Source organism: Gymnoscopelus microlampas (genome assembly GCF_963454915.1).
Source record: "Gymnoscopelus microlampas genome assembly, chromosome: 10".
Classification (NCBI taxonomy): domain Eukaryota; kingdom Metazoa; phylum Chordata; class Actinopteri; order Myctophiformes; family Myctophidae; genus Gymnoscopelus; species Gymnoscopelus microlampas.
Genome location: NC_139947.1, coordinates 16,267,347 through 16,287,087, shown reverse-complemented (window position 1 = coordinate 16,287,087; position 19,741 = coordinate 16,267,347). Strand labels below are relative to the sequence as shown.

The 19,741-nt window shown below is 40.8% G+C and overlaps 1 protein-coding gene across 1 annotated transcript; it reads right to left on the bottom strand.

Annotated features, from left to right (window-relative positions):
• Positions 1-200: 200 nt before the first annotated feature.
• slc38a5a (solute carrier family 38 member 5a) lies at positions 201-19,382 on the bottom strand. Its single transcript, XM_084069721.1, has 16 exons — positions 19,232-19,382; positions 14,528-14,635; positions 13,438-13,522; positions 12,438-12,553; positions 10,762-10,835; positions 9,643-9,735; positions 9,449-9,530; positions 9,186-9,268; positions 8,977-9,035; positions 8,659-8,817; positions 7,413-7,492; positions 6,494-6,594; positions 6,121-6,245; positions 3,509-3,653; positions 3,275-3,378; positions 201-2,755 (listed from the first exon to the last, which is right to left on the bottom strand). Exons 2-16 carry the CDS (start codon positions 14,566-14,568, stop codon positions 2,651-2,653), a joined length of 1,452 nt encoding a protein of 483 aa, XP_083925847.1. The 5' UTR covers positions 14,569-14,635; positions 19,232-19,382; the 3' UTR covers positions 201-2,650.
• Positions 19,383-19,741: the final 359 nt, after the last annotated feature.

Sequence of the window (19,741 nt, the reverse complement as noted above, 5' to 3'; positions counted from 1 at the left end):
CTTCCAGTTTCTAGTTGAGCTGCTTTTATAATTGGCTGTCAGTTGTTGTTGTTCTTCCTCTTTTTGGCTACACTTTACTGCAGAGGAATGATAAGCGGTTAGGGTATTTTATCCATTGTTTCTCTTTCGGTACACAATAATAAACGAATAAATGCAATATAAAAGCACAATAAAAAAAAGCATTAGGTACAAATGGCAAACACGGATCTTTATTGACAGGTCACAATACTGAAATTAATTTACAAATGTACAGGACAAAGCCTAAATATATTTTAAGTCTTATGTTTTAAGGACATTTTATTCTGAAATGGCCTTCATTCTATATAGCAGTGGTTCGCAAATTGGGGCCCTTGAGGGGGTTCCAATCCAAGGGGTCCCCAGCTAAATGAGACACAGTTTAAACACTTTAGGCCTATTTTATTTTCCAGCTATTTTAGAAAAATCTCATATGGGTGTCCCTGGCACAACAACATATTTTCAAAATGAGGATTTGTGGCCATATACTGTACATTTGTTTTAAATGTGGGGGTCCTTGACATGAAAATGTTTGAGAACCACTGGTATATAGCATAAGTAAATTGTAGAGCGCATATTTCACGCTACCCGGATCTGATGTCCTGTTCTCATTCCTCATTCTTTGGTTCTTTTAACAGATATGTACACAAGAGTCTTCAAGAGTATGAAGTAGGAACCATTCTTCTACTTCTGCTCACTAATGTGTGACCCTTAAACAGTTGTTTCAGAATCACATACATATTGTGCCACAGGTCTGGTCTGCCTTTTCAAGTATTACGAGTTTGAGTTTATTACGAGTGTCCACAGCAAAATAGCGATAAACTTGATTCATAGTATGTCACGCTCAAGGTAATGAACTTCACAATTTTTGTTATCAATAGTTAAGTGTAGAACAATAAAAAAAAGAATAACATATTCAACACAATTAAAAATCCTCCCCTTGAAAAAATGTCATTCTTTGGTAGACTGGATTCGGTAGTGTGGTAATATACACGATATACTGTGATTACACTGAATCACTGAGGTCAGCCAGAGTAACAGTAAGTCAATTTCATGAGACTATCACAAAGTAAAAATGGATGGACGGAGTGAAATGTACTCTTGTTTAGTACAAAAGAGAGCAAATTCCCAGAATTATGGGACCTTTTTGGAAGGTGCCACAATATCAGATTGATTTGCTACTGCATTAAAAGTGGAATTGCAGGCAGGTGGTGATTAGACCTCTTCTCGGCACTGTGTGGGCATGTACAGACCTTGCTTGATTAACAGCTAATGCTATGTTCGTGCTGCCAGCCCAAATCACATTTTTTTGCCTTTCCTGATTGGAATCAGATTGTTTTTTATAAAGTCTGAACAGTACAAAAGCATATTTTTTTGCGATTTGAGTCACATTCCTAAGTGGTTTGAAATGTGATTCAAATCCGATTTCAAAAGATGTCTCTGCCTGGACACTCTAACCGCTCAATTTGGACATCAAACTGTCCAAAAACGTTACTTGCACTGCGACACACAACGATGACGTAAGCGACATACAGTAAAGCATTATTATTGAATTAATGGAGAAATTAATGCCATGACTGCAGCTCAGAACATTCATTGCTTTATATATCCACCTTCTCCATTGAGCACCGTGACTGGGGGGAGCTGAGAAGAAGTCTAATCAGTGTGTGGAGGCGCCCAGGGCCCATAGTATAAGTATCCCTATTCTGGGGTGAGCATTCAGTGAAAATATCTAATCTACAAGCTCACAACGCGTTGCAGTGCAATGCGTATTTTCGGCGAAGATGTTAAAGTGTAGAGCGAAAACAGGAGGCAGCCAAGTATAGACCCCTGAGGGACTCGGGTCAACTAGTATGTAGGTGTATAAGTGGTTACTGTACATACTGTGTAACATTGATTTTTGTAGTTTTTTTGGCAACACCTATACGTATGGTAGCTCTGGTGTCAGCATCTGTCTATGGTCTGTTAGAACTTCAATTCCCAGAATTCAGTTCAAAACAAAGCCACGGAAGTACCGCACCAAAGCGAATGCTGAGGATATTTTGGAAAGGAACAACATGGTCAGAAATGGTACGTATTAACTTAAAAATGTAATAAATAAATACATTAATTAACTTAACTGAAGTTACACAGCATGACTTTACAGTAACATGGATAAGAATGACTGTGGCAGTGATGGAGCTATTCAATACAAAGCACCACTGTCTCTCCGAAAATGGAATTTCCATTGGGTTCCTTCCTGTTATTTCAAAGTCTCCGTCTCTGACTCTTTCCTCTCATCGTTCATCTTGCTTTTCTTTATTCAGCTGTAAACCTGCCGTCTTTCCCGACATCTCGATTAAACGTTTCCAAAACATCCGTAACGTGAGCCCGCAGTATTTGTTAATGGAACACAATTTGCTTTGTGTTCTCTTGGATCGGTGTGCTCTGACCTACTCTGCCTCCCACCGAATGTCCAAACTTTTCTTGTTGGGGGAAGGATCATCACATCATCCCTTCTCTGGTGAGGCCAAATGTGCCTTCTTTTGCCTCAGTTCTTTGGCTTTGGTTGAGTACCGGGCAGGTTGGGGGTAATTTAATGACTGAGAGAGCTTTTGGTTTGGCATCCTGTTCATGTGTCACTTCAGTCTTATGGTTAGTGACCGCCTCCACTTCGAGACTCCCCGGTCGTCCAGTCGATGATGATGAAGGACAAACTCATCACCATGAATATAACCCCCAGTCCAGCGAAGACGGCAGCCTGTTGACAAGAACAGAACGCAGTTAGAAGCAGTGGTGGAGGAGGTATTATAGAAATACTATACTCTGTTACAAGTAAAAGTCCTGCATTAAAAATGTTACTTGAGTAGTACTAGTATATACTTACAGTAGCCTACTAAACATAAAAGTACTCGTTATGCAGAATGGCTGATTTCCCAATCATATTATTGGATTACATAGATATGGCTCCCATAAGGTACTGATAATGTTGTCACGGAAACAACCATACGCCATTATCTTGGAGGTGCAAATAACACAGCGATATATTTTTAGCGCAAAACTATGGTTAGGTATCATAGTGCAGGGACCTGCAACATGAAAGATTTATTTCTCCCGAGCCACAAAAAGGAGCCAAATCTATGATAGAAGCGCCTTTGTTTGCACTTCCAATACACTCATGTGATGTTGATTCCCTTTCCCTATATTTGCATTCCTTGTAGGGTGTGATGTCACTATAGCTAAAATAGTACTAGAAAAATGTATGCAATGAGCAAATTACCTGGATTTTGGGTCTAGACAACAAAGGCTCCTGCTCTTCTGGAACAATCCTGATGTAGAAGACTCCAGGGAGGATGAAGATGAGGCTCGGGGCAGAAGTGGCTCCTGAACATCCAAAGGATGGAGAACGCAGAACAGAAGTAAACGAGACTGAACACAGTAAATTACTGCAGACATTTTTCTATACGCAAAGAGAACGGGGAGGGAAGCCGTTCTGCGCCTGCGGAATGTTTACCTATGAGGCCAAAGATGTCTCGTATGGAGGGCACGAAGATGACGAGTATGTTGACAATGATGAGCAGGCAGATGGCGATGATGATGTGCCTGGCCCAGTGGAAGGGCTTGTCTGGGAACAGGATCTGGAGCAGCGCCCGGCGGATCTGAGGGAAGACGGAGAGAGACAATATGACATCCCCATATAGATGGAAAACAATGTTGTCTTCCAGCCTTGATGCAGGGCTGTGTATTGTTGACATAAATACAACCCAGACCGTTGATGTGACACAGGCCAGTGTGTACTACTAAAATGATTCGCAACCTTATTCATTTCAAGGAACCCCCAGTTTGATATGCATTAGTCCACGGTACTCCCATTTGACTATTTCAATATTCAACCCTTCAACAAAAGCAAGCAATAATGAGATCAACAAATACAACCATACGACTTGCACTGTCCTTTCAACCTCAACGGGGCAAGGAAAAACTCCATTGGAAAAACCCTTGACAGGAAGAAAAGAGGAAGAAATCTTGGGAGAGTATATACTGTAAAATAAGGTAGTGAAAGCGGCATAAATAAGAAATATTGCGGTTGTATGATGTAACCTCTTGCAGTTTACATCATGTCTGACTTAGTCATAGTGCCCTTCATCTTTGACCACCAAAATCTTCCCTTCATCATTCCATGAAGGGAAGATCCTTCCATTCCATTAGATATTCATGTGAAATTCAATGTGTCATGATGGTGCAGTCTGCAGTGAGACACCATGTATCTAGTCTCGCGTGGATAGACTGTTGCCTCCCGCAATTTTCAAATATGTCCGGTCATACAGTCTGGAACTCAGAAGCTCTGATCATGATTAAAATATAAAGCGGACGTGAAGCCTCCTCCCCACTTCCGTTTCGTCTTTACAGTCGTGCACATTTAACCTAATATAAATCAAAATCATCTAAGTATATACAGCTTGCTGCTTAGCAGAAATGGAAATTAAAAATATAATGTAAAGATGTTTTAAAATATTTTCGTGAACGGAAGTGCCAGCTTCCTCTCTCGGATTTCGGGAGGTGCAGTTCCAGACTCTATATAGCATTTGGAGATTGTGGAATAATTGTCTGGCAACGTGAGACTACCATGTATCTGGCCTGTGTGTAATACCAGCCGTTGTCCTCTAGGGGGAGCTATGTTCCCCATTCCTCTTTTTGTCTTTTGCATAAACCCACGTTTGCCTCCCTCTGTTATGGTATCCAGAAGAGTTGGCACTCGTTGGGGGGCTCGTCTCTGACGCACATTATTCCAAAAAGAAGCATCCGACTCTGAACTGATTAACAAGTTGTAATTCGCTGTGTGTGTACAGTACATTTACAACCATTAACCACCACTTCAAAACAACGCCTCAGTCTGAGAAAATGACACTGAATTAATGTGTGAATGAGGGGGGTTTAGACATTAACATGTGTATTCAATGAAGGTTCTTTGATGAGTGAAGGCCCTCCTCCCTCTCACCCCCATTTATGGTTATTTTTAAACAATCTTTAATTTGATATCACTTTGACTTTGCCTGCACTTTGTCGTTTGCATTTTAACGGAATTCCTCAAAGTCAAGCTGGAGTCTAGACTCTACAGTAGGTAGGAGCCAATTCAAAGAACTTCCAGTGGAATATAGGGTCACTCCAGGTTGATCATGGTACATAACTAACTGCACAATATAAAAAAAACAGCATTTCAGTTAACTGAAACAAAAACAAGGCTTTACAAAAAAAGAGAAGATAACTATTGTGTGTTTACACACATGGGTTTTAGTCTTTGTCAATATTTCATACATCTTCCAATCCTTTGTTAATCTATTATTATTGCTGCTTTTATCGAAGGGCCTTGACATAATTTAAACAAGCAAAACTCTTGTGCACCTGAAGATCGACAGGTGCATAGGAGAAGACCAAGGGCTGACCAACGTAGAAGAAAAGACACTGTCTTCGTTCTTGAAAATAAAAATGTAATGGGAATCACAACGTTTCTTCATCAGGTTATCTTATCAAGATAATCATTTTATCAAGATAATCTGATGATGGTCTCTGGACCCAAACATTGTGATTCCAATTACATTTTTCAATTACATTTTGATGTGCAAAAATACCCTTTTCTTCTACATAAGTTATGTTGTTGGATGTCTGCTTACGGTGTTGGTGGATGTAACCACTTAAGCCTTATTTTATACTTAAAAACGACAGTGTTGTGTGAAAATACCAAAAATAGCTGATCTACTTGCTCACAATGCATCGTACCACAACACGTTGTGAAACTGTAGATCAGCTATATCTGAACATTTTTTAATGTGTTGCCTATAATGACATGCCCAATATAGGGGCAACGGGCTGAAAGTGTTAAAATCTGGCATCTGTCATTTTAGATTTTTGCGTTGGCTATTAAAAAATAGCAGATGTACAAGCTTGCAGCGCGGCACGAAGTATGAGCTTCAAAGTGTGAGAACTACTGATTTAGAAGGCATTTGTGGAATCGGCCTCAGGTCTTCATGGGTTAAAAACAGTGCCTTGTCAAACTAGAATAAATGAAACTTGAATGCTGTGCGTGACTGACTGACATGTGTGTTGTTAGGTGAAGGTGTGTCTCACCGGGAAGAGAACCACGGGGACGGTCAGAGTGACGGCCACCAGCACGGCCAGACGCACGCAGAGGATCAGCGTGTCCAACGGGTCCACTTTGCTGTAGGTCGCCAACAGCTCTGACTCCACTGCAACTGCACACAGAGAAACACACAAAGCCCTGGCTTTTCACTCAAACTGACACAACACATGACGTCATCAATCCATATGATTGTCAGTGACAGGAATACTTATCTGCACGCCAGTGTCGCACACGCACACTGAAAATAGCCGATTTACAAGCTCACAACGCGTCACACCGTGTTGCGTTGTGAGCTTGTATATTGGCTATTTTTGTATAAATAACTATAAATAAGGCTTGAGGAGGCACGTAGCGACTTACCGTAGAACGTGAGGTAGCCAAAGAGAGCGGTTAGCAGGTACATGACGAACATGGCCAGGATGGAGAGGTTGGCGATGGTCTGCATGCGTTTCTTGGTAGCACTGCATTGAGATGTTATCACAGGAACTGTATTAGCCAACAGGGAAACCTTCATCCTTTCCTTGCATGTGTGTAAATTAGGGGTGTAAGAAAATCTGGATACACTTGCGTATCGAGATTATTATGTTTTGCAATACTGTATTGATTCTCAAAAACACTATTGATTACTTTTCTTTTTTTTTGCTGATATAGGCAAACGTTAATCCTTTGCTCAGATTGCACAAAAACTATTCTATAATATTAGACTATGCTGAATAAATACAGTTCCCTCTGTTGTGATTGCATAAAAAACTGTACACTTTTAAACTCTGATTTTATGCATATGGTTGTGTGTTATTTATATTATGATAGTTTTCCTCAAATTAGATTTGATAGTTTTTAATAGCAATATATCGCCTTGCTTAAAGTATCGCAATAAATTGAATCGGAACCCCTGTATCATGATAGGCTAGTGTCATATGGACAGTTCTTTCCAATAGACAGCCTTATTGTGAATGTACTGCAGGGGGCGCACTTGGGACAGATTTGTTTCCTTGTTAGGGAGCTCTAAGACAGGGGGTCTCAAACCTTTTATAGCTTGAGATCTCAACCCCGGATTTACGAAATAATGAGGAAAAATCAACAAAAAAATATGATCTTGTAGATGGGCTATTGTAAAAAAAAAAAAGTTTATGTTGGGGGGAAAAAGTATATGAAAATCATTTTAAACTAAAACTAAAACAAAACAAAAATACATTGGTAGCAAAAGTAAAAGACTAATAAAAGATCTGTAAGATCACAACCCATGTTTGGGAAACACTGCTCTATGGTGTGGACTCACTCTCTGAGTTCTGTGTAGATAGGGAGGACCTCAGGATGACAGACGAAGGCGAATGCCAGGATGGGGACGGTGTACGCCGTCTGGAAAGACAAATACAAACAATCCACATGAGGAACAGCAAACTGAGAAGACGTCTGTGCAGCATTTCAAGTCTGAGGTAGGAAAAATGTATTATTTATTGCAGTCAATGGGTAACCAATGTAATGCAGCCAGTACTGGTGTAATGTGTGACCTGCGGCGGATACAGGATCACCTGCTGTGCATCACCTGACATGTGATTTAGTGCAGAATGAACTTGCTCTACTAGAACCGTGTTTATATTATATAACCCAGTGGTTCTCAAAGTGGGGTCTGGGGAGCCCCATGGGTCCTCGAGGAGGTTCCAGGGGGTCCCCAGCCAAATGTGTTAATTTAGCATTAAAATCAGTTTAAAGGCCTGGTATGTAATTTTTCCCTGTGTTTACATAACAAAACTATATAGGTTATTTTACCCATCATTTCCCTCATACCAGCAGTCATGAGCCACTGGAGTAGTGTGGTGGTGTTTACCTGCAGAAACACATTGCCCTCTGTATTTTGGTGTCTTTGCTGGTTGTTTTAGTTGCCCCAAAGCGTCCCTGTCTAGTGTCTACCAAAACAAATGGTGAAAACACCAAAATGAAGCGAGAGGGCAATGTGTTTCTGCAGGTAAACACCACCACACTACTCCAGGTGGCTGATAACTGCTGTTTTAAGGGAAATTATTATTATTATTATTATACAAACAAAAGTATTTATTGTTTTGTTATGTAAAAACCTACTATGCCATTAACCACTTTAACCCTATACACATCAGCTATTTGATAATTGCCGATCTACAAGCTCACAATGCATCTCAATGCGACACGTTGTGAGCTTGTAGAGCTGCCATATAAAAAAAAGGTTTTCAAATGAGAATTAATTTGGGGGTCCCTGACATGGAAAGGTTTGAGAACAACTGATATCAACCTGTGAATGGAAAGGTTTGAGAACTATGGATATTAACCTGTGAGTGGAAAGGTTTGAGAACTACTGATATCAACCTGTGAAAGGAAAGGTTTGAGAACTACTGATATCAACCTGTGAATGGAAAGGTTTGAGAACTACTGATATCAACCTGTGAATGGAAAGGTTTGAGAACTACTGATATCAACCTGTGAATGGAAAGGTTTGAGAACTATGGATATTAACCTGTGAATGGAAAGGTTTGAGAACTACGGATATTAACCTGTGAGTTCATGGTGAACATCTTGGCCTCACAGGAGTCGTCAATCACTGTCCCGTTGACGCCAGGGAGGTCCTCGTCCAACCAGGAGCTTGTATTGGTGGTATAGGCGCCGTCCAGCGGAGTGAGCGGACATGGGATATTGAACTTCTTATAAATCACCTGGTGGGACACGGACACCCTTCGGTTAACCACTTTCAACCTGGCGTACAGTATGTATTTTGGGCATGTCATAGGTGAACATTTTTGTTCTAATTTGTTTAACAGCGTACACATGGCACTGCGTTCTACTACGATGACCAATGTTGTGTGTAGACTCACCGAGATGAGGAAGAACACCATGCAGGAGAGGGAGAAACCGCTGGTGTAGCCCAGGTAACCTGCAACACCACCCATTCAGCATGATGTTAACAATAATCAAGTGTTATCAACGTAACGTGGCAAAGGTAAAAATAAATTATAACGAAGACTAGACAATGTAGATGATGATAGAGATGGTAATGCATGGAGGTGTTGATGGGAGAACATACCAAGCTGTTTCATGAGAGCCAGTGGCAGGATGATGGAAGCACTACAAATCATGATCAAATAGTTTCCATTCAAGAACCACTCTCTAAGAGACACACAGACACACAGATGGACAGACAGATGGAAAGACGGTCAGAATGCAACATGTCATGGTGAATGTGGGGATCCACACAGGGGGTGCAAGGGGGCGCCAGGAGGGGAAAAAGAAAGAAAAAAATGTTTGTTTTAATGTGTTGATTAATCAGTGCTGAATGTGAATTCTCACCCTGTGTTCTCAGTTTTACCAAGGAAAGCCTGGATGACCAGTGGGAGCTCAGACTTAACAATGAAGAGGTAGCTGGACATTGCTGGAAGAAAGGGAAAAAAACACAAGCGTTTTCACAAATGCAGCATTTCATTGAGATGATGTCCAGGAACTCTACGCAGACGACATCAAATTGCACGGTAACGCTCCAGTACCTCCGATGTTGTGTACGGTTATGATGCTGGCAGCCACAATTTTGCCTGGGTGTCCAAAAGCCCGGTTCCCAAGCTGCTCATAGGCCCGAATGCCTACAAATCACACAGACATCGTATTTATGTGTTAGAACAGCAATGAAGGCTGACATTCTTGACTACTGGTTGTTGACTAGTTTTGTTTTGTTTATTTGACAAGGGACAAATGTACAAATATGTATTGCGTGACAGAAATAGATAGACCGGAAATAGTTATACGCTAGTTTACACCTTGTTACATTAAGCTAGTTTACATCTTCTACATCTTTTCCACCGACAGCAACGGTTTCCAAAACTGTTGCTTAAAAAAAAACAAAAAAACATCCTCTGTTCCAATGGATCCAATGTAGTTGGATCCGTTGGTAGTATTTAGTCACAATCTCTTGTTAATACTTTTCATTGGTTAAATATTTATAAAAACCCACAGACTTAACCACTTTTACTTTAAACTTTTGTTAGAAATAGCACAAATAGCCAATCTACAAGTTCACTACCCGTCACTACCCATCACATCACAACGCAAGCTTGTAGATCTGTAGATCAGGCCATTCACCCCAAGCACGATAACAATCACGATATGTCCCTTTTAAAATGACAACGATACTCATACACCATATCGTTTGGATCACTTTCAGCACGATTTTGTGAATGATAGAAACATTGACAGTCATTCAAAATCCATCAGAAGGACATCTGGGATGCAATCTCACTCACCCAAAGTTTTGTTATTAACGGAGATGAGGAGACGATTATGAATAGCTTAGGTTAGCTGGCATTACCGCAGGTAGGCTCACCTCCTTATAATTAATAATGAATCAGATTATCCATATTTGTATCCCGTCTTTCGCACCACGGAGGCGGAGATCTCTCTCTCCCTCTTTCTCACTCCGTGTGGGCTCTGACACCACTGGACTGTGCAGTGCGTATTTGATGCACCGTTAACATAACTTTATTGTTCTTCAGTGTAGTGTGGATGCTAACTTAATTTTAGTTGTAGTTATCGTGTTCAAGGTTTCGATATGTTGATGTTTATTGATCGGTTCTATGTTTACTGATCAGTTATGATGTTTATTGATGACTCACCGACAACTCCGGCACTCTTCAGGAGCAGATGGATGGAATAGCCTGACAGAAGAGCAATGGACACCAACAGAATTCTGCAACACATAATCAGACCATTAAACGAACTGCAAATAATTATTACATTTGTTTAAGTGGTTCTCAAAGTGGGGTCCGGGGACCACCAGTGGTCCTTGAGGTTATTCCCGGTGGTCCCCAGCTAAATTAAGGTAACATCAAAATCTCTTTAACCACTTTAAACCTATTTTATACTGGTGTGACAATTTGAATATAGCCGATCTACAAGCTCACAAAACATCTCAATGTGACACATTGTGAGCTTGTATCAGTTTTTTTTAATAATTCATAATTTATAAAGTTTTGACAACACAAATGTTATCTCTCTCTTAGACATGTATTTGACCCTGCCTGGGGTCAAATACATGTCAATTTGATGAACATTGTTGAAAACCACTGGTTTAGGAGAGCTAAACCTACATGTTGTTTAGTTAGCTTCAATATGGCAACATCAATCTGTTAATTCACCTCATACTGCAGAGATACTGCATCAGACATATAAAGTGCTGAAGATTAGTTGATGACGCATCTGACTGGCCTGCCAGCCTGTCTCCCTCCCCCCTCCACCCCCCGCTGCCAGGGCTGATCCAGGCAGGTGTGTGTGTGTGTCTGTGCCTTTGATCTGATCACTATGAGTGAGCTATATTTAACTCCTTCTAAACCTCAGAGCATATGTGAGAGCTAATATACGCGCTGATAGATCAGGCTGCCTGCTCAAGACAGCAGTTGTTGTTGCTGTCAGTCTGTCTGACACACATGCGCCCACGTGTACACACACACACACACACACACACACACACACACACGCACACGCACACGCACACACTTAAACAAACACACACCAAACAAACAATTGTGCCCTATTCTAGTAAGTAAACACGAGTTTCAGTTGATGGATGGACTGGCGAGCAGAGGGTACAGTGTGTTATGGTCTGGATATTCTCCTGAGTTGGTGCATCATCATCATCACCATGCAGACTATATACAGCACAGCGGCTCTATGTAAATCAACATCATGTTTGGCTGCCACAGGACATGTTGAGAACCTGGACCGGACTTATACATTCTCTCACAAACAACGCTATGACCCAGGTTTTCTTTAATAGATAGATGGATAGATATTTCAATTCAAATTGAATTAAAGACTATGTACAATTTTTTTGTTGTACATAGTGTTATCTTTTTTGCTGTTTTTTTTTGTAATGATATTTGAACTGTGGTGCCACTATATATGTATATGAATTGAATACCAAGGCCCTCATTGGAAACAAGTCCGCAAGGACTTTTATGAACGGACCTGTTAGACAAAGTATTTTAAATGTAACTGTGCTGTTTTACATTGTTTGCCTAATGAAATATTCAATCAATCAAAATTACTGTGCCAGTTTAACCACTTTCATTTTGGTCATGTCCTTGTAAAGACATTTAAAATAATCGAGAATAGCAGATGTACAAGCTCACAACTCATTGCAACGCGACACATTGTGAGCATGTAGATTCCAGACTCTGTGGCTATGTGGGGATCCTTGGCATGGGAAAACCCCAACTATGCAGAAAACACAAAACACATACACTTACAGTATAGCCCTGTGTGGGATGGGAGGTTTGGCTTGTGTACTCACAAAAACAGGATGATTCCGGTGTTAGACATCGCATACGCCAGTCCCAGGATTCCACTGCCCATTATGGCGTTGCTGAGGTTAAATATGGACATTCCAAATGACGTCTTCCCCTCAAACTGCAGAGGCCAAAGAGTTCAAAACAATACATTCATCTCGTGATCCACGTCAATGTATATGAAACTGGCATCTTACGCCTAAAGATGTATTGGTAAATAGAGCCCGACAGATATGTCGCTTTGGCCGATATATCGGTCATCAGTTGACCTTTTTTTACAACATCGGTATTGTGTTATGTCGTCTCACTGTGTAAAGCTAATCATTTTAGAAAATCTTTGAATAGAGCTTAATATGTGGTTAAAATACAGTTAATTTTGTGTAATTTATATTTACTTGTTTGATTGTTCATTGTATAATTAAAGTTAAATCTTTTCAATTATTTAAGTTTAATATATATATAAAAGTGTATACTTCATTTAAAACGTATTGAAGTAATAGTTACTTCTTTTTTTAAATGTTTAAACATCGGTAATTGGTGGTCTAGGGATCAGGATCATATGGCATCAGTCAGGCACTATTGCTGAACCACACATCACCTTAGCCACCAAGGGCGCCGATAGTGTGGGTGCCTCGGGGCTAAAGCACCCACTGTGGGTGAGGAGCACCCACTGGGTGCTGGTCAAAAAAAAAAAATGTTTTTTTAAATCAGATCGCCTGGTTCAGATCGCCACTGAATAAACCGAATTAACCGAAATAAAGCTACAAAACCCCCCCCAAAAAGTAAATTATCCGGCCAAAACCCGCAAACTTTTTCGCACACGCGCAAACGGGGCACACGTGCATGTGTGCCAGGTTGGGCACCCGCTAGAGCATATAAATATCGGCGCCCCTGTTAGCCACTGATGTGGATGAATAATATAACACATCAAAAAGACTTGCATTTCTCACCTGTCAAACTGGTTTCTTTTAAATGATTCAACAAAACAAGTGCCAAATTACTCACATCTGTGAAGTGCATTTCTTTCTTCTCGCCACTTTTACTTGGAAGAAATTCATCACGGTCAGCCATACGTTCCAGCCCGTCAAATCTAGAAAGAAAATGAACGGAAAATGAATATTTAGACCAAAACACATACGGCACAAAGACTGCTGTAGAAACATAAGCTTTGTATCCGGTGACAAACCTCCCTGGCCAGGATTTTATCTATTTGGTTTGTGTTGTGATAATATCTACATATCCATCACTACTGCTCAACAACCTCAGACTTACAGTAAGTCTGGTTATCAGTAAACTAAGGAAAAGTATTTAAAGGAATCTTACCCATCACTGGTGGTAATTTGATTCTTATATTTTGATTATTGTATATTGTCAGGAGTATCGTGTGTATGTTTCTAGTTTTTGTCCAGTTTATTTTGTAATGTTACGTATTATGATCCAAGTTATATGGTTACATTGGTACACTGTGCCACTGTATTAACACTCAAAGTCTGTTAAAACAGACTTTGAGTGTTATATTCAATTCTAGTTTTATTTATACACTGTACCCTTGTTGAACATGTTTTGTATTCTGTTTTATTATTACATATCGGGGACTATGGATGAAAATTTGTGTTCTTGATAACTCCTACTGGAGTGTATATTTACACTGAATTCTACTGTACAGTACCATATGTACTGACATTGAATGCCTTGTTCATTAATATATATATATTGTCCCTCTCAAAAAAACAACGTAAAGCATGTGAAGTTTTTCATGAACCCTAAGAATTGCTGCTGCAATGCTGTAGCTCAGCGGTTCTTAAAGTGGGGTCTGGGGACCCCCAGGGTTCCAGGGCGTCCCCAGCTAAATGTGTTAATACAGCATCACAATCATTTTAACCACTTTATCCATTTCTATGTTGGCTATTCAAAAATAGCAGATATACAAGCTCACATCGCGTCACTTTGTGCCACACTGTGAGCTTTTACATCTGCTATTTTTGAACATTTTGGAAATGCATATACATTTGGGGGTCCTTGACATGAAAAAGTTGCTGAAACCAGTCCTGTAGCTAACAGGGAACCTGATAAAGGAAACAAAAACTAAACTTACCCATCATCCTTGCTGTGTCCATTCATTTTCGTTAGCTCCATTTCTTATCTTTTAAGGTGGGATGATTTTGAAGACTTTAATGTGATTGAGAGGACTGGGACCTTGAACCTGTAAGGAAAGGAGGAGGAGAGTTCTGATTCAAATACAAGGAGGAGGAGAGTTCTGATTAAAATACAGGTATGAGCCCACTGCCCTAGCCTTGAAGACCTTGCAGGCTTATACAAACGTTAAAATGTAATTTAGCCTGTTATTTAGAAAATGCCAGGTTCATTTGTTGACCTGGCATCCTATAGTTTCTTGGGTTACCTTTGACCCTAGATCACTATCTATTTGATGTATTACCTTGTGTTTACCTTGCTCACTGTAAATCGCTCTGGATTAAGAGGGTCTGCTAAATGCCCAAATTGTGTGAGGAGAACTTCTGACATTTGGTCATGAACTCATTCTATAATTCAATGACTATAACCAACTTCTCATTCTTTGGCAGGCTAGAGCCTAATTTAAACTTTGTTTCTTGCCGAAAATAACCGATTCTCAACTATATCACACAACGACTAAGTATAAGGCTTTATGCTGGTATGGGCCAGTCATTTAATACCAAAACCAGGTTGTCATCCCACATATAGTACAGTAGGGGTGAAACAGTTAATCAAACTAATCAATGTAATTGATTATAAAACATAATAGAGAATTGATTTTAATAAAAAAACAAATATCGATTTCTGGGGGAAATATTTGTGTATATATGTTTTATACTGAAAATACCAGATCTACAAGCTCGCAAGGTGTCACACTACGACACATTGTGAGCTTGTGGGTCTGGTATTTTTGCCATTTCTGTGCGACACTGTTAAGGGCTTGGCAGAAAATAGGGCTTGGGTGGTTAATCAGTAAGATCGATTTTGTTGTTGATAAATAAAAAAGAATACAAATTATAAAAGAAAACACACAATTAATCGAAAAAGCAATCGACAGATAATCACCAAGAAAATAATCGATAGTTGCAGGCAGCCCTTGTCCAACATTTATATAGTGTACAGGACATGTACCCAGGACTGTTGTACTTATCTTGCATTTTTTCCATTGTTTGCTATTAGATTCCAGCCCTAAACTCACAGGGTGGTAGCTAGGCGCTAGGCCTACCTCTGCCCATGTTCAATCCACACTTGTGCACCATGCACAACAGTCAGTCAACAGGCTGGAACCATGCATTTTGAGCATTGTTCCTGACCAGTGGCTCTCAAACGGTGTGCCAACCTCAACGTTATGACCCTGCAGCATTCGTTTTGGAGTGGTAGGTACGTCTGTGTTTTTGTTTCAAACTGAATTCTGCGAATCAAATCCAACAGACAACAGAGTTTCCAGAGGTAACAGCAAAAAGACTGCAGATCTGCTTGTAGATCGGCTATATTTCCTATGAATAGTTGAATACAGGTGTTCAGATGTAGACCTGCCCACAAACTGTCTCCTGATCTAGACAACCATGTCATATCCTGTTTGAGTCAACGGATAGAAGATTCTTTTCAGAATGACCCTCTTCTGCCAGAAACTGGCAAGAAATACATTTCCCCCGGCTTGATACTCCCTTGAAATGAATACTATATGTGTGTTCTAGCCAAGTCTAATGACACAAATCAAGTTGCGATGATACAGATGAGACTAGCTGCCGTCCTAAATCACTTCGGTCTCAGCCCATTTTAACTTACAAGGTTACTGGTAATTTAAGTGAACAAAGAAACAATTAACGCAGAAAATGGACTGATGTACGACAGTTTGAAATGACTATGCGCATTCCAGTGGAAAAACTTGTTATTTAGTAGCATTGAGAAACACGTCGCTATCAATTTTCTCGCCTGGCAGGAGTGACAGGAATGCCTTTTCCCAAAATGTTTTTCACAGAACTTCCATTGTGCCTTTACTGGCAAATAGTGATACCTATGTGATACCTAACTTTTAAGCCTCTTATGTTAGATAGACAGATAACAAGGCGTCTAGTTACAACTGAGAGATTCCACAAAATGTTGTCATCTCCAGTCAGGGTGATGTCAATCCATTTGAAGCTCAAGGGTTCATGGTTAAGGTGTCTTTCTTGTTACATCTTGTACACAAGTGTAATTAATATATATAAATGTGTGTGTGTGTGTGTGTGTGTGTGTGTGTGTGTGTGTGTGTGTGTGTGTGTGTGTGTGTGTGTGTGTGTGTGTGTGTGTGTGTGTGTGTGTGTGTGTGTGTGTGTGTGTGTGTGTGTGTGTGTGTGTGTGTGTGCGTGTGCGTGCGCGCGCGCGTGCGTGCGTGCGCGTTAAAAAAACATGCGCATACATACACACACTATACAACAACAGTACTTCTTCTAGCAGCAGTACGTCTTCTAGCAGCAGTATTAAGGAAGAGAAGAACAGTTTGTCCATTTGTAAACTGCTCCGGGCAGCAGAGAACTGGCATGGAGAGACTCTGGGGAATGATGGGTCACCTCCCTACTCTCTGGGTCAGGCTGACCTCTGGGGTTGTTGCGTCCGAGCCCCTAGGGACACGCTCACGCCACAATGTGTCATTCCTGAGGAGCTTTCACATGAAACTGGAATTCATATTATTCCCACGCTGATCATTGAAGACACTGTGCAATTTATGCAGACAATGTGGTCGCAGAGAGCAATGGGCCATGGCGATATAAACAATAGACTTGCAGTCTAAAAGGTAGTTGTTAGTCTAAGCACTGGTTTGACTTGACCCCTGCATCCTGGGCTGAGGTCAGGTTGGTCACTCAGCGTGACTTTTCATAGCTATCTGCACACCCGACCCAGTTCCCATGACCCTCAGCCAACAATCACAGCCCAGAAAGAAGAAAACTCTTTGCATGTGACATGTTACGTAGAACAGCAAGTTCCAATCGACTTTACGAGACGTTACAAGGGCTCCCTTGCTGTCTGTCTTTGTACAGGAGAACATTGGAAATGCTACTCGGATCTGGTTAAGAAGCAGCCGTTCCCACATTACTGATCACAGTGAAGAGAGGGCATGAAATTTTGACTTTTTTGAGAAATCTTATCGATACGTAAAAGTATAACCCTAACTTTTTTTGAACAAATTTGATTACAAAGTAGAATAAATATAGACTCCAGGGTTACAATGAATATATAGTAGCAACACACAGTCGCACGCACGCACGCACGCACGCACGTGTTTGTGTGTGTGTGTAAACTCATGCTGTATAATCTAATAACTACTGTACAACATCCATCAATATAATAACACACTAGCAACCACTGTACCCTTAATATCCTGCTGTGTGTGTGTGTGTGTGTGTGTGTGTGTGTGTGTGTGTGTGTGTGTGTGTGTGTGTGTGTGTGTGTGTGTGTGTGTGTGTGTGTGTGTGTGTGTGTGTGTGTGTGTGTGTGTGTGTGTGACTGTGAACACAGCCTTACAACAGAGAAAGGCCGCCACAGACAGACCCCGCTCCCAATCGATGACAGACCCACTGCACACAAAATTTGGTGGAAACAGAGCTACACTTTCTAACCACCTGCCCACTATACAAAGACATCAGAGACACATACTTCCCACAGATGACATAGATACGCCCAAAATGAGTTTGAAAACATGACCAATGACAAAAAACTCCCATACCTACTGGGAGAAATACAACAATGTGCTAACACAGCAGCAAGATTTGTGAACTGTTGCGATAAAAGAAGGTTAGCCAATGGAATACAACCACCCTAAGGACTACTAACCATTGAGTGTCCCGAGAAGACCTATACCTACTGCACATATAAACAGAGCTGCTACCTTTAAACACATTTAAAGAGAATCTTTTTTTGTATACTATTTAAATAGTTTTGAGAAAAATTGCTGCTATTTGTCCCAAAGTGACTGCAAAAGATTGCTATTTGTCTGTCGGAGAAAAGGTCTGTCGGATTAACGCATGCCTCCCAAATGATGCCCTGAGGATACTACGTAAGGTCCCTAGATGGCATAGTGCCAGTCACTTGTTTGTAACATGTGGAATCCACATTTGTGAGGCTCTCTCAAGGCACTCTATGTATGGATTCATGTCTCGACTGGATGAGTCCCGAAGCAGTATTATTGAGGATATAGTCAATCCTGGGAAGAGCTGTCTCCGGTACTCGTCCAGGCCGCGTAAATACTGGAGAGTCAGCCTCTATGTATGATTCTATGTTTTTTTTGTATGTATTTGTTGTGTTGTATGTACTCTATGGACCCCCTGTGTATCTGGAATATAGTTTGAATTGAATTGAATAGCTCTGTTTACACAATGCTGTTCCCCATTTTCAACAGTTATTATAATATGTTGACACTTGCTTTGGCAATGCAAACATATGTTTTCTCATGCCAATAAAGCTCCATTGAATTGAATTGTGAGTGTAAAATCATGCTGTATAATCTAAAAACTACAACATCCATCAATATAATAACACACCAGCAACCACTGTGCCAGAAGTTTGCAGAAAAAAGCACATGAAAGTACAGTTTAAATACAAGGTCAACTAAATAGGATTGAAAAGCCCATGAAAGCCTAATGGCTTGTTTCAAATGGGGTCCCCATGTACTCAATTCACTATAGTGTGTGTATCTGTGTAGCACATGGAGCTTGTCTGATGCAAGACCTGCTCACTATGACAGTTGGCCCTTCCCTTTCCTCTAGTAAAGGACACATGTAGAACTCATTCATAAAGAGTCACTTACCCTGTTGGTCAGCAGCAGTTTCCTGTCCACGGTGGGATGCCTCGCACACACCGATGATTAACCCCTCAGGGACAACTGTCTCTTCTCTCCCAGTGTTTACTTTGTGTCCAGTTTCCAGTGAGTAGTTTCTAGTCTCCTAAAGCAAAGCTCCTTGTTGGTAGTGAGAGAGAGAGAGGGAAGGGAGGAGAGAGTGAGAGAGCTTAAGGTCTAGGAGGGAGGGATGAGGGAGGAAAAGGAACACCCATAATACTTAACCCTTTGTTCAACCAGTTTACAGGTAGTTCAGTATCACAGGAGGCACGTTTTATGACAAAGGAAATGGGGGAATTGTGCCCCAGGTGAGAAATCAGTCAAGTGGTGTTCCCATTCAGGAGGTGGTGATACTGGCACAAGGAGACGAGAGGAGAGAGTCTCTTGGGTTTGCAGCTGTCGCGCGTTTAATCCCCTGAGACACTGTTGTTGTGATGTTAATCATGAATAGTAATTAACATTCCATTAAGTAGTGGTCCG